General features: G+C 33.4%; 2 protein-coding genes across 9 annotated transcripts in view; one reads left to right on the forward strand and one right to left on the reverse strand.

Moving 5' to 3' along the window:
- Positions 1-2,251: 2,251 nt before the first annotated feature.
- On the reverse strand, positions 2,252-11,700 carry LOC113802436 (PEST proteolytic signal-containing nuclear protein). 6 transcript variants are annotated; one of them, XM_070140289.1, is made up of 4 exons: positions 11,562-11,700; positions 7,639-7,823; positions 6,992-7,131; positions 2,252-5,986 (listed from the first exon to the last, which is right to left on the reverse strand). In XM_070140289.1, exons 1-4 carry the CDS (start codon positions 11,596-11,598, stop codon positions 5,863-5,865), a joined length of 486 nt encoding a protein of 161 aa, XP_069996390.1. In that variant the 5' UTR covers positions 11,599-11,700; the 3' UTR covers positions 2,252-5,862. The 6 variants fall into 6 exon arrangements, with proteins under 6 accessions (XP_069996390.1, XP_069996389.1, XP_027208834.1 ...); XM_070140288.1 differs by having other exon boundaries at positions 6,992-7,134; XM_027353033.2 differs by lacking the exon at positions 11,562-11,700 and adding an exon at positions 10,849-11,001 and having other exon boundaries at positions 6,992-7,134; positions 7,639-7,836.
- The window catches only part of LOC113802421 (zinc finger protein ubi-d4 B), a 58,361-nt gene continuing 55,870 nt past the window's right edge, over positions 11,550-14,040 (forward strand). For all 3 annotated transcript variants that reach the window (XM_070140284.1, XM_070140285.1, XM_070140286.1), the window contains exons 1-2: positions 11,550-11,689; positions 13,616-13,725. In XM_070140284.1, the coding sequence (XP_069996385.1) occupies positions 11,646-11,689; positions 13,616-13,725 (154 nt within the window). In that variant the 5' untranslated portion in view covers positions 11,550-11,645. The remainder of the gene's footprint in view (positions 11,690-13,615; positions 13,726-14,040) is intronic.

A 14,040-nucleotide genomic window follows, 5' to 3' on the forward strand; every position in this document is an offset into this window, starting at 1 on the left:
CGATGAAGAAGTAGGAATGGATTTTCCACGAGAAAAAAACATCAACCATGGAAGAATATGTAAAAAGCTGGAGCTGTATGTGTAGAGATAGATAGATGAATAAACATTTTCTGAAGTTCTTTTCTGATATGTCTGCATCCTCCGATTTTCTACCCCTTTGCATCAAACCTTCGAGGGTTAATTTCCTTCTAAGGTACTATCTTGAGGCTACGTCTTCGGTGCAAAACTGTTCAATGATTTCCATTCGTAATCAAAACAGTATTGCTATAATAGAAGTACAAATGAAAGATGGAATAATGCAATACCGCGTTGATATGATGAATGTATAACCTCTCCGATAGGGATTCGAACCCTCACCGCCATTGCCGGGAACTCGCAAGACGGTCACTCTAACCACTGATACACGACCCAAAAGTTTAGATGTAGCTAGAGTAATAATTTACTTTCCTTCATGACGATCATAATTTCACAGGAGAATATTTTTTCTTGTATCACTACGGGCCATTTATGATTATTTGCAGTCCTATTTGGCCCCTTCTTTCATAGCATATTCTTTATTTAGCGGAGTAGTATATGGTATGCTTTGTGGCTTCATTGATGGCTTATGCTTTTCTTTCTTCCAAGGAACGTTCTATGGTTTGATCAGTAGAATAATTTTACATTTCTTTGGGGTATTTTCTGTGGTTCATCAGCAGTGCCTTTTTTAGTTTCTCTGGTGGCCTGTTTAGTCATTTCATTATCGGGGTGCCCTGTGGTTCCGAGTCCTTATTTTGGGCTACTAGTTTTCTTGTATACTTGGGCTTCTATTTATACTTCCTGACTTTTTCTTTTGAGGACATGACATTCCTTGCAGTTGTAACATTTTGTTTGTGATTGTACTGTCTGCTTTTACTGATTCCTATAAAGTGGTTTTCATGTTAGTTCAATACACCTTTTTGTTACCTGCTTAAATTTCCAGATTTTTTGCAGGCAATTTTCCTGACCCAAATGCACTCACTTTGCAAGGTTATGGTTGACACCTTCCATCACAGAGCACAAATTTATGAAATGTTATTTAAAACTGGTTGTAAATATATTGTGTTCAATACTTTGCTCATCCATACCCCTACATTATCCTTCTCAGTTTGCGGTTGCTCTTTACTTACACATTTCCTACAAGAATGAGATAAATAACTGTCCAAAATATGAATGGATGGGGTATTCAACCGGACATTTGCTTGTATCTTTACGTGATTCTGTCGGAAAATGAGGAATTATATCTTCTCTTTTATGCTGGTTTTTGAACATCTTAGATAAAATATCGTTATTCCACCATTGCCCCCTCCCCACACACTAATTTGTGGAGCCATGTCTTCAACCAAAGTTTTGAACTCCTAGTCACTATTACCTACTAGTGTACACACTAGTACACACTAGTGTACTAGTGTAATTGCTTGAGGGGTGGGGTAGCTTTACATTAAGTTTATAGTCTCTAACCACTTTAAGATGATTTACAACTGGCTTTTCCAAATGCTCATGGTACTCTGTCTTTCATATTTAGATCTGCATTGATGTATTTAATATATAGCAGGTTGTAGGAATTTCTAATAGGGAACAAATGTGTGCTGTCTAAGATAACCTAGCCCAATGGCGAATTAATCTATAGGCCACAGATTTGGATTCACTATCATAAGTTTTATGTCATGGCCTTATATCCTGTATTTTGTACTAACTTCAGTCATATACTTCTTATCTCTATCATCTTTATCATCATCTTGGTACTTAGATTTGAATGGTGTTTAATGGTGAATGGTACCAAAGCAAAATAAATGTGCTAGACGTCAAAGGTCATGCAGTACTATAGGGAGGTGTAGTAGTGAAAAGGGTAAAGAAGGGGGAAGAGTTTATGATTAAATGTGCTACACGTCAAACGTTGTACTGCTATTTAAGAGGGGTGGTGGTACAGAGGGTAAAGAGGGGTGGTGGTAGAGAGGGTGAGTAAATGGGTGCAAATAGATCAAATAGGGCATGTATACCATTTGTCCTTTCAACACGGCCCTCACAAAAAAGGGCTTGAAGAGAAGGAAAAGGAAAGGGAAGAAGAAAAGACCTGGATAGGGGAGCTCCCAAACATTGGGCCTCAGTCTCCGTCTCTTAATCATCTCCATGACAACAAGGCCATGGGACTGGGGGTTCCCTTGACTTGAAATGTAAAAATGTATACCTCTAAGATTAATTTAAGCACTGTAAATGGTAGGAGACATACACATGAAAATTAACAAATCTTTATTTTGGAATGCAAATTATAATCAAAAAGCTTAAAATGGCCTGTATGGATATCGTACCTTTAAATGAATAGAAATATCTTACATATTAAGCGTACCAATGGTTTGTTAATAATTAGTGCATATGTGAATATCATGGTGTAAATAATACAATTCCAGACAAGAGAAAAAGACGGAAAAAAAAAGTTTCCAATAACTGACATTTTTGGACATGCTAAAAAATAAATGCCACACTGATAATGAGCTTCTATCACTACTAAGGCTCAAGAGTAAATATAAATATCCTGGAATACTCTCTTTTGAGGTACTGAAAATTCAATATGAAGTTCCTGATGGTAACTGGTAACCATTTTAATGAAATACTGATTAAAAACCTTAAGATCGAACACAAAGAGAAATCACCCACAAATAGACTGATATAGACACGTGAAAATAACTTTCTTAATGATAATAGAAACAAGTTACATAGTTATCTATATGAATAATAGAAACATGTACACAAGATAAACACATATAAAAATGAAAGAAGAGAACAGACTACTCTAAATTTTCACATTCTCTATGACAATCTCAATTATTTTGAGGGGAATATGTGTAATATGACAAATCTAGAGAATACATACACTAATCAAATGTAGAAGTGTTCAATCTACATTTACTTGTATGCAACTATCTCAAAAAAAAAAAATAATAATAATAAAAAAATATATATAAAATAAAATAAAAATAAATAATAATAATAAAAAAATATAATAAATAAATAAATAAATACATAAATAAAAAGTACAACCATCCTGTTAAACACAATACCTGATTGCAAAAAGAAAATTGAACAACATTTAAAAAAAATAAAAATAATGATACAAAACCCTGAAGTTAACCTACGAATCAATATCAAAGAAAAAGAATAATTGAAAATAAATAAATAAATAAAAATCAAATGAAATATACTACCAATTGATGATTCTTGTTTTCTATGTTTGTGCACTGTTAATTCTTTTATCATTATTGCCACCTTCCCTAAACACCATTCAACAGGAAATCTGTGAAATACATTGCAATTTTTAAATCATCAAATGCAACTGTACTGAACTGACATACAAACTGTCTTGCATGCAACAATATTTTTTTTTCCCATTAGAATCAACTACAGCAAAAATCAAAATTTCAAACATTCACACAAAGTACACAGTACTTATATTAACTTATATTGCGCCACATTCATATCTGGAAATGGGACAATGTGTAGTTTTAGTAAGGAACATTTTCAGCAACACTGATGAAACACTACTTCTTGGATTCACCAAGTACTGTAGCTAATATAAGCCATTACTTCACTAAATCCTACAATACTGAAGGTAAACTGCATGATAAGAAAGAGTTCCCAACACAGACAACTTGGCATAGTGTTTACTTTTGGATGCAGCTTTTAAATGGAGCATGTCGTCAACACCGACAAAGCCAGTTGATGCCAAAAAAAAGGTACTGTTCAATACCCACAACTGTGCTCTTCACTTGGACACTTGCATATACTAAGAGCTACTCAAGATTTGATCTCTCCTCTAAGAGGGAGGAGGCTAACATTATTGCCACTTGTCTGCCTGTCAAAATTTTGAATTTTTTTTTCTTAAACACGACACAAACATACATATCAGACAATTATGACAAAGCAAGTAACACCAATCAGTGACAAAATCTATCATAAATTAATAAGTACATTTCATAAATATATGTAGTAGTACAAGAAACCTCTGAAATCTTAATGTAAGACTTCTTCGAATTCTACAAAATCCTGCAATCACTTGTTTTTTCTTTCCTAAAAGTATCGCTGTCTATGCTACTTATGGAAGAGACACCATCGCATTAACTAGACTTCATTTTAGGAAGTTCTGTACAAAAAGAATAATCAATGAAGGCTTTAAAACCAAAATGTGCCACAAAAGAAATATACTTCAATCATCAAAATAAAAAATATTCATTTCAAAATATCTAATTCCTGTGTATCTAGATATGGCATCGTTTCTTGCATTTTTGAGCACAAAAAAAAGTATATATATATATATATATATATATATATATATATATATATATATATATATATATATATATATATATATATATATATATATATATATATATATCTACATGCAAGTATACTGTACATGTATACAAATACAAATATAAACACAAAAACATACATGTATGTATGTATGTATGTGTGTAGGTATATATATGTATATGTAAGTATATATATATATATGTATATATATAATGTTACATAAAAATATCGGACCTTGAAATCAAAAGAAAGACCAATTCCTAAAAAGTTAATGATACATTTTTTCAAATAAGTGGTAATAACAGAAAAATAAATCATCCAACTTACTTTACAATATTTCACTATCAAAATGAAGTTACTGCAACTATAACTATTTTCTTATACTTTCATAATCACTAAATTATCATTGAAATAACATTTCTATATGTTATTATCAGGGTCATTCCCACTGTTAAGCCTATGGCCGAGTTTAGTCCACGTATTTTTGGGGTCTGTGAATTCTATCGCACAGAGATAGCTCCACAATCACTAAAGGCTCCGCAGTCACTAAAGCCTACTAATACACTCCATGGGTGCTCTGCACCCATGGAGTGTATTAGTAAGCTTTAGTGACTGTGCATAGTTCCCCCATTCCTTGAATTTGTGAGAAAATATCTTTTTTTGATGCTATGAAAGTTGATATTGTTATTGTTATTAACATAATGATTATCATAATGTTCTGCAATAAAATTAGCAATAAAAATGATAAAGTAAAAAAGAATCTTTCAAAAAAATCAAGGAAAAGGGTAAACAGGTGAGATGGACAGGAATAATAATTTACTTCCTTAGAAAGGACATGGTACACTTTTTTGCCATACAGGGTCATTGGGTTAATATCCTTTTAATAAATACATACAAATCCCATTAATTTCAATTAATTTCCTCTCTTCCTAAATATCCAAGATTATAATGCTAAATGTACATGGCTTGAATAAGCAAGACAAGTGTACATGATGGCAGGAAGCTTCAGTACTCACACCAAGTATTTCATCAGTGCCACACACACTAATAAACAGTGAATAGCCCCAAACGGATAAAGTGTACATTTTCCATGATATAATCATAGTCATTTATGATTAAATGACCCAGCAGTGGTTATGTGCTTTTTTTTTTATATAAACTGACAACAAATCTGACCACTAAAGTTGTCTGTGCAAACCTTTCCTATATATTAGGTTGACTGTGCTGCTATGTTAGTTGCACCAGATCATACCATCTTTCACTAACTTCCAAATCCCTATTATGTATGCCTTAAGGTTAGCTATATGAGCATAGACTTTTACACTGTCTAGACTCTTACATCCAATCAAACACTGTAACAAAACACATCATTGGTCTTGACAGAGAGCCTCTTCATGCACTGATGCAAATCCATACTTAAAAACCATCCTCCACCTCAAAATCAACAAAATGCATCCAAACTCTTCCTACTATGTGGATTCTAGTTTACCCGCAATAACATATTTTGGACATTTTCTATAACCCTAACGACTCTCATGATTATTCTAATTTGTTCGCTTTGTCCTGGACATCTCTTAACTGTTTTTCATAAATCTTTTTGGAATCGCAGAAACCCATCCTCGTCTTGCCAAAGCTGTTTGGCCCTGCAGATGTTGGGGTATCTCTGAGGATAAATAAAAAGAAAGAAATGATTATCTTTATCCTTATTACAGGATGAAAACAAAAGGTCTTAAAAGCATGACATTTCTTGTATTTTGTTGTGCCCTAATTGACACTTTTTCTTTGGCTATTTAATTCAGTCATCAAACACTCTCTTTTTTGACAAGCTACCTTGCAAAGGTGATGAATTAAAAATCTGTCATTTGAAAGAATAAAACATCTGACAATATCAACTGTATCTGATTAAAGAAGGAAAAATATTCAAAAGACCAATTATCAATTGAGAAAAATAAACAAACAGATTTCCTAATATTCTATCTTTGGACAGGCTATCTTGCAAAAGTGATGAATTACATATCTCAAGTTGCAAAAGAATTGTCCCTAGCAATAAAAGGTATGGACATTTACTTCTATACATGACTTTTTCTATTGTTTCCTAAATCAAAATCTACATACTTCTATCAGTTTCACAGTTGGGAAGATTGCCTAAACAGAGAAGTACAACATATTACTGATACACCATCATTTTCATTGGCACTAGAATAACCTCATGTTGTATTTTTCCTTTTATCAAACAAAAATTTAGTGTAAATAATAGAATCTATGTAGGTATCTAATAAACTATCAGCAAATAAAATTCCATCATAACAAAATACAGAATATGGAATCAGAAAAGCTATCAAAATATGATGGGGGGGGGTTGGGTTGGCAAGCGAGAGAAAAATTATGAAATACCACAACCAGATAATCCTACAGAACAAGAGAAAAGCATTCCAATATAATTATGAGCTCTCCTCGATGAGTCCTATTAATGTAGCCTATATTGTGCTTATATATTGTATCTACCCTCCAGCATCTTCCAGTATTCATGTTCTTTTGCAAACATGTCCCCTACAAAACTTAGATAACCTTTGACTCTGATGTTATATCCACAAACCATTCATCGCAATGTAAACTGTAAGGTAAGGAATTCAGGCATCCCCAGACACTTCATCCACTCATCCATTACCTTCCTATATTCTTCATTCTCATTTTTGCCTCTGGAGGCATCTCTTCCTCGACATCATCATCGTCTTCTGAGCCGAAAACAGATGCTGCTGCTCCAACCTTTGGCTTCAATGCAGATGCTCCAGTCTGGGTGGCATTTTTCTGCTGAGAAAACAATAGACCTTGAATAAAAAAACAATAGTGTCTCTTCATGAAAGCATTTTACATTAACATCTAAGAACCTTATGAAGGTAAAAAACAAGTGGAAGGGAATGAGGATGAAGGTTGAAATCTTCGGTAAATGTCATATGAAGCATAAGAAAATGTCACTGAGACATTGAATGAATAGCAGTCATAAGTAATTGCCATTATTTCTATAATTACTACCATCTATTCGTCTCTATTCAAAATTTAAACAATTCATTACCCAAAATACCACATTCAGTAAAGTGATAAGCAATTAACTTAGTGAAAAAAAGGAGACAAACAAAACAGGAAACATAATGCAAAAGGATATACCCTTGCATCTCACATTACATCCACATACCCTAAACCAGTAGACTATCAATTTTACCATTATGGGTCGTAAAAGCACACACTCACAGCCACATCCATACCCACACACAAAAGAGATGATGATTGTTAGGAAAAACACTCTCTGCTCCCTACCTGCGACTGGCCAAGCTTGATTGAAATGCCACCAAGGGGTTTCTTTGCGGATGGAGGCATTCCCACAGTGCCTTTGTCTAGGGGTTTGCCGAGGCCAAAACTAATCTTTTTCTTTGGCTCCTCCCCCCCATCCCCCTCAGCCGCCGGCCTCTTGGTGGCTGATGACCGCTCCACCAATGATGTCTCTGGAGATAAACACTGGCGATGGTGAGATAAAGAAAGCCCGTGAGAACAGCCCAAAACCAGGCACTGGTTATATATATATAACATCGTGTTGAAACATTAGAAACAAACGTTGCAGTGGTGTTAAATCTTCAAATGAAAAATGCTGATTTGTGTGTGTTAAGGGCAGTCAGATCGAATAATCGAATTTGAAGTTACACATATTGTCTCCGAGAAACCAATTCTGTTAACTTTTCTTACAGCTTTTTTTGTGAATTGACAACTTTTAAAAAGATACTTTTGGTCTCTAAAACTTGACTGATCATTTTATATAAAAAGGACAAAGAATATAAATGACAGTGGCATCTGTAATCACATCAATATTAATATGAATATGAATATGATAACAGTAAGTTAATAATGGTAATAATAATCATGATGATGACCATGATCATCATGATACTAAAAATAATGATAAAGAGGAAGAAGGTGATGATGGTGTTGGTTATTGGTGATGATGAAGATGATGATAGCAACAACAATAACAAATGTAATACTGCTAATAGTAATAATTATACAAAAAAGTGAGATCTGCAACAATAATAACAGTAATAATCACACCACAAATACAAACATAGAGTAACAGAATTACAACCACGTAAATAATGATGATGATGATAATAGCAATAATAATAATTATGAAGAAGTAAAAGTAATGATAGTAATAATAATCCTGAAAATAATATTTGTGGTAATTGTCATAAGAATAAAAATAATAATGCCAATAATTATAAAAACAATAATAGCAAAAACAATAACGATAATAATGATAATAACAATATCAATAGTAATAGTAATAATAAAAATAATAATAATACTAACAAAATTAACAACAACAGTAATAATAATAATAATAATAATAATAATAATAATAATAATACCACCAATAATAGTAATAATTTCATTAACAATAATAATAGTAATAATAATAACAATAACAATAATAATAATAATAATAATAATAATAATAATAATAACAATAATAATAATAAAAACAACAATAACAACAACAATAATAATAATAACAATAATAATAATAATCATAATCATCATCATAAACTTCGTAATAAAAAAAATAATCAATAACAAAAGAAGCAAAACAATGGTAATTATGATAATAATAACAGTAATCAATAATAAGAATAAGAATAATAAAAACAGTAGTAACAACAGTACTTATAATAACATCAATAATGAGAATATGATAATGATCAACTGAATAATAATTAAAAACAATCATGATAATAATGATAACTGAAACTATTACAAGATACAAAAAATAATTATATGAATTATCATCAACAATAACAGTTAAAATAATAACATTAATAATAATAATAACAATGCTTACATCATCATTATCAATAAAAAAAAATAAAACAACAACCATCATCATCATCATCAAAGTAACAGTAACAAGAACTATGATGCCGTAAGAAGAAACATCTAAAGCAATTGTAACACCAATAATAATGTCATTCATGTAAGTGCACCATAGGACCACATGAGAATTCAGGAAAAACTGAGGTAAAGGCTATAGAGAACTTATAAAAAAGAACACTATTACGTAGAAGGAACTGCCTACCAACAGTACAGGTTCGGCCACAATCACTTATCAAAGTCAACCAACCTATGCTTGCACGGTAGTCTAGTGATGCTGTGGCCAGTGAGCTTTATGATTCCACAAAGGTAAAGTACAATAAGAGTAATAAGAGATAAAATAAGAATAAGAAGAACAAATGAGAATAGTAAGGAAAAAAAATTAAAAATCCTTATCCTGGCATGAGAAGGCATGCCCACCCTCTAGGCGATTTACTGTCATGGAGATATGCCAATTATGCCAAGTTCTATCTTGCTGAACATGTTAGGGAAAGCTGTTCCCTTTGCTGGAGCATAAAGTACAGAAACCACAGTGTCACATCAAGCAGTCTTCTTCTGAATGATTACCACATTCATAATATATGGCTAAACTTCATTAACAAATAAAAAAAAAATTACATACATAACTTCAAAAGAGAAACCAAAAATATCATTTGCATCATAAAGTCCTTACTATTATAATTCTTATATCAGTAATAGCAATAAACAGTGCAACCATGAGTATATCTACTTATTCTTGATTACCTTTTTTTCTGATATGAAATATTAAAATCTTGGCCTCTTGTGCCCAGATAATATTCACCTGGCTGATATCAAAATACAAAGCCTTCTCCTGAAATTATTCATAGCCATATAAGCTTCCAGAATATCTTATGTGAGAGACCATAAACACATAAGAATATTCACTCTCCAAAATGGCTGCTGCTTATGTCTTGAAATAGTCAATACCCTGTCACTATATTTTCCTCTCTACTCTGATTATTCTATGTCCCTCATGCACACAAGACAGTACAGTGTTAAGTTTAAGAAAAAAAAAAGAATTAAGTAAATATAGAATGAACTTTATTTATTGCAATACCATCTAAAGATCTGTGCAATTTCATCACCAACACATAGATCTATCTTAACAAGCACAAGAAAATACTCATAATAACTCTATTTTTGAAATTTAAGGCACAAAGTATGAACTGAACTTGAGAGAGATAAAAAACATGAATTAACAAATAACAAGAAATATCTACAGAGCTTATTAAACAGGAAAATATTAACAAGTACATCACATTTCGTCCACAAAAGGATTCACTCGCTGACGAGACACATCAGCAGTCAAACATGCACGCATTCCCTCCCGGGTGCATTGGTAGTCCAGGCACACGAGGGACCTCCAGATTGCAAGACAAGCGTGGTCATCCTCCCAAACAAAGGCCGAGGGACAACTGGCCGAGACCCGAGCAACAACTCCGGGATTATTACAATTTATTACTCGGCGTGCGAGGAGCAGCAGGTCGGCCTTCTTCTGCCATGGATTTTCATCCTCCAGATGACCTGATTTCCTAAAAAGAAATGGAACAACAGTGATTTCAAGAGGAAGAACTCGCGTCACACTACCTTCTCGCCTACTCATTTTTGCCTAAAAAGCAGAGGCGAAGCTCATAAATTAGGGACGACGCCGACACTCTCCTCTGCGCAGGGCGACCACTAGCAGTATTGACTATTGTCCGATTGCGTTGAAATCGTTCACCTGATGATCATGGGATTCGACTAGCTATTTGTATGGCATGATATTTGGCATCATAAAACTGAAAGATTTTCGGAATATTTCTAGGAGGAATAAGTAAATGCAAAAGGCTATGGTAAATCCGAGAATTATTTGTAATGAAACTGAAGTCAAGGTCAAAACGTCGTCTCAAACTTTGCGTGTGTAAAATATCTACAACATTTTTGAAAGGGATTTTTTAAATGTATTATTCGAGTTGCTTGGCACCTGTGTTACAAATCATACACTGCACATTACTGATAGCTATTCACAATTTTAAGCAACACATTTTAATATATGTCCGAATGATTCGAGGAGCGATAAAATAAAAATGCCTTTTTAACCACAACACCCAAAATTAAACGTCACCCACCAAGTCCCCCAAAACCTCGTAACAAATTCTAAGTTGCATAAATGGGTTAATCCCCCTCTCAAAATCCCCCAGAAGCAACAACCCACCCTCAAATACAGAGTCCGATCCAAAGCCAAGACCGGCGCAGGGGATCGGACGCGGGACAGCCTAGTAAACAAATGGGTCGAAGGCGAAGAACACACGACTAATTACCGATGGACGCCGGAATTTGACCCTTTCTTTGACACATCTCAACACTGCGCAGCCATCTGGTAGGCCGAGTTGACCGCCTTAACGATGGCTGAGACTCTGGTGCAGTCCAACCTGGAGAAAATCAGCAGGTGAGGGAATGTTTCTCGGGCATTGGACAGCTGATACTGACACTTGGACTACCGGTAGCAGGAGTGAGGGCGAACTCCTTATCTTGATCACGCCCATGCTCACCTGGTGGGCGCAGGGGCGTGGCGGCATCCTAGCTGAAGTCTGAAACGTGGCCTGAGGAACTTTAGGGCTTGTGGTCATTGTTCTTTGAACCAGAGGTCTACTGTATGAATAAAAACTTACTGTTTAATTTTCTCATTGTGTCTGATTTTTATTCATATTTTATTAGTGTATTTCAATCAGTCATAAAATGAGGTTTAAGGGAATACATGTAGATTTTATTAAGAGTATTCTACATTTCTGTTTTAGCAACATGCCCATTAAAATCATTGTCTTGGTTTACTTTATTCTTCTTTGTCATAGTCTCAGTTTTTTAAGCATTTGAGTAATAGTCTTATTATGAATTATCATTCATTGTACTGTTTGTGTTTTGACTGTGGTACATCATTCAACTGGATCCTTAAATTATGGATATATGAGGCAATTTATTTTAAAATAGATAGTAATTTATGCATTCAAGGTGTAGTATCAAACTCCCTTATAGATAGATCACCTTAAAACAGCCATGTTATGTTTAAATCCTTTAAGTATTGCCTAATAGTATTAAATATTGTAACTATATAGTGCTTTTAAAGTACTTGAGTTTATGATATAGGGAGAAGGAGGAATTGATTAAGAAGATAAACAGGAGTAGGATTATAGAGTGTGCAGAAGATGGTGATGAGGAGAACAGGAAGAAAGATTTATTTTCATATGTAGGGAAAGGAGGAGGAAAGGTTAAGAAGGAGTGGAAGAAAACCGGAGAAAACAAAGTGAAGGCAAGAAGACAATGAGTAAGAGTGAGAAAGTGCATGCAGTAAATGAGGATGTTTGAGAGTAAAATTGAAAGAACAATAGGGAGGGAGAGACAATAAAAAAGAGTGTGGAAGTGCAAGCAGTAAATGAGGTGATGTGAGTAAAACAGAGAAAGAAAGAGAGAGAGAATGAGATGGGAAGCAGAGGAAGGAAAGGGAGGGGAAGGAGAACATGGGAATGAAAAAGTACATGAGAGAGATAGATAGATAGATAGATAGATGGGAAGCAGAGGGAGGAAAGGGAAGGGAAGGAGAACATGGGAATGAAAGAGTAAAATAAGGTTTGGGGTTGCATCCTCTATTGGTATGTATTTATGATGAGTTATCTTTCTTGTTTTACTTAATTTCATGTCATTACTATCACAGAATCTCAAAAATGTCTCAAACCTTGCTGTGCTTGATAATCAACAGCATAATAATCTCAGTTTTTTCCCCTAAAGTATCACAATCTATCAAGAGCGTAATTGCTGAATTTGAAGTTACTATAGATTTGTCTTCCTATTAAAAGAAAATTATATATAGAGGTTTTATATTTAAAGTTATGATATTGTTTCTTTAGGATTAGGGTTTGTGCTATCCTTGATGCTTATAATATTGTTGCCTGTAAGCTTCTTTATATAAAATGTTGATAAAAAATTGGTTGTTATGTTTAAAGTTAATTGTTTCACTAATGCATTAACTCTTGTTTATTTATAAAACTGATAGTACCATGATATGAATTATTTTGATGATTTCACAGGCCAAGCTTTCTAATTTTATTTCTTTTCCTGTCTTTTTTTCTTTTTTCTACAGGCACGAGTAAAGTTAGATATTGAAATATTCCCATCAGATTTTTTTTTCTCTCTCTCTATCTCTTTTTTTTTCTTTTTTCTATAGGCATGAGTAAAGTTAGATATTGAAATATTCCCATCAGAATTAATTACAATCATTTTGATTGTGTTGAACAGTAACAGAAAATATTAAATATTTTTAGTCATAATGTCACTATAGTAATACTTTTATGCTTATTTGTTTTTTTATTTTTACTTACAGTTTTCTCCAGGATGTACAGTACCGCTCTTTGATGATTAACAGCGCTAATTACAATGTTCGTCTTATGCGGGAACGTAAGACACGCCTTCCATTTCTCGATTCACAAACAGGTTGGTATGCCACCTTTTATGTATATTTTTCAGTGTTATTAATTATTATTATTTTTGTATTATTGATTCATCCTGTTTATTGTGACTAGGAATGAACTCATGCAAATCTGTTTTTCCATTGTCAGTGTAATGTTGCCGTGCTATAGAGAAGGTGATATGGGAAGAGAACAGAGCCTTTTTAAAAATGATTTATATATGAAATCATTTGCATTTTCATGCAGCTTCTGGTACATTCATTTATTATGTGGCTTCAAAGTTGTCTTTAATGTATAATTATGAAGACGGTATTTGATGCTGTTGGATGCATTTTTCTGA

The sequence above is a fragment of the Penaeus vannamei genome, chromosome 26, assembly GCF_042767895.1.
Source record: "Penaeus vannamei isolate JL-2024 chromosome 26, ASM4276789v1, whole genome shotgun sequence".
Lineage (NCBI taxonomy): Eukaryota > Metazoa > Arthropoda > Malacostraca > Decapoda > Penaeidae > Penaeus > Penaeus vannamei.

Coding starts and splice junctions, on each gene's coding strand:
- LOC113802436 (XM_070140288.1), bottom strand. CDS start 11,598: ATGTGTCAAAGAAAGGGTCAAATTCCGGCGTCCATCG. Junction 7,824..11,561: donor TCAAATTCCGGCGTCCATCG/GTAATTAGTCGT, acceptor GTTTATCTCCAG/AGACATCATTGGTGGAGCGG. Junction 7,135..7,638: donor TCAAGCTTGGCCAGTCGCAG/GTAGGGAGCAGA, acceptor TTGTTTTCTCAG/CAGAAAAATGCCACCCAGAC.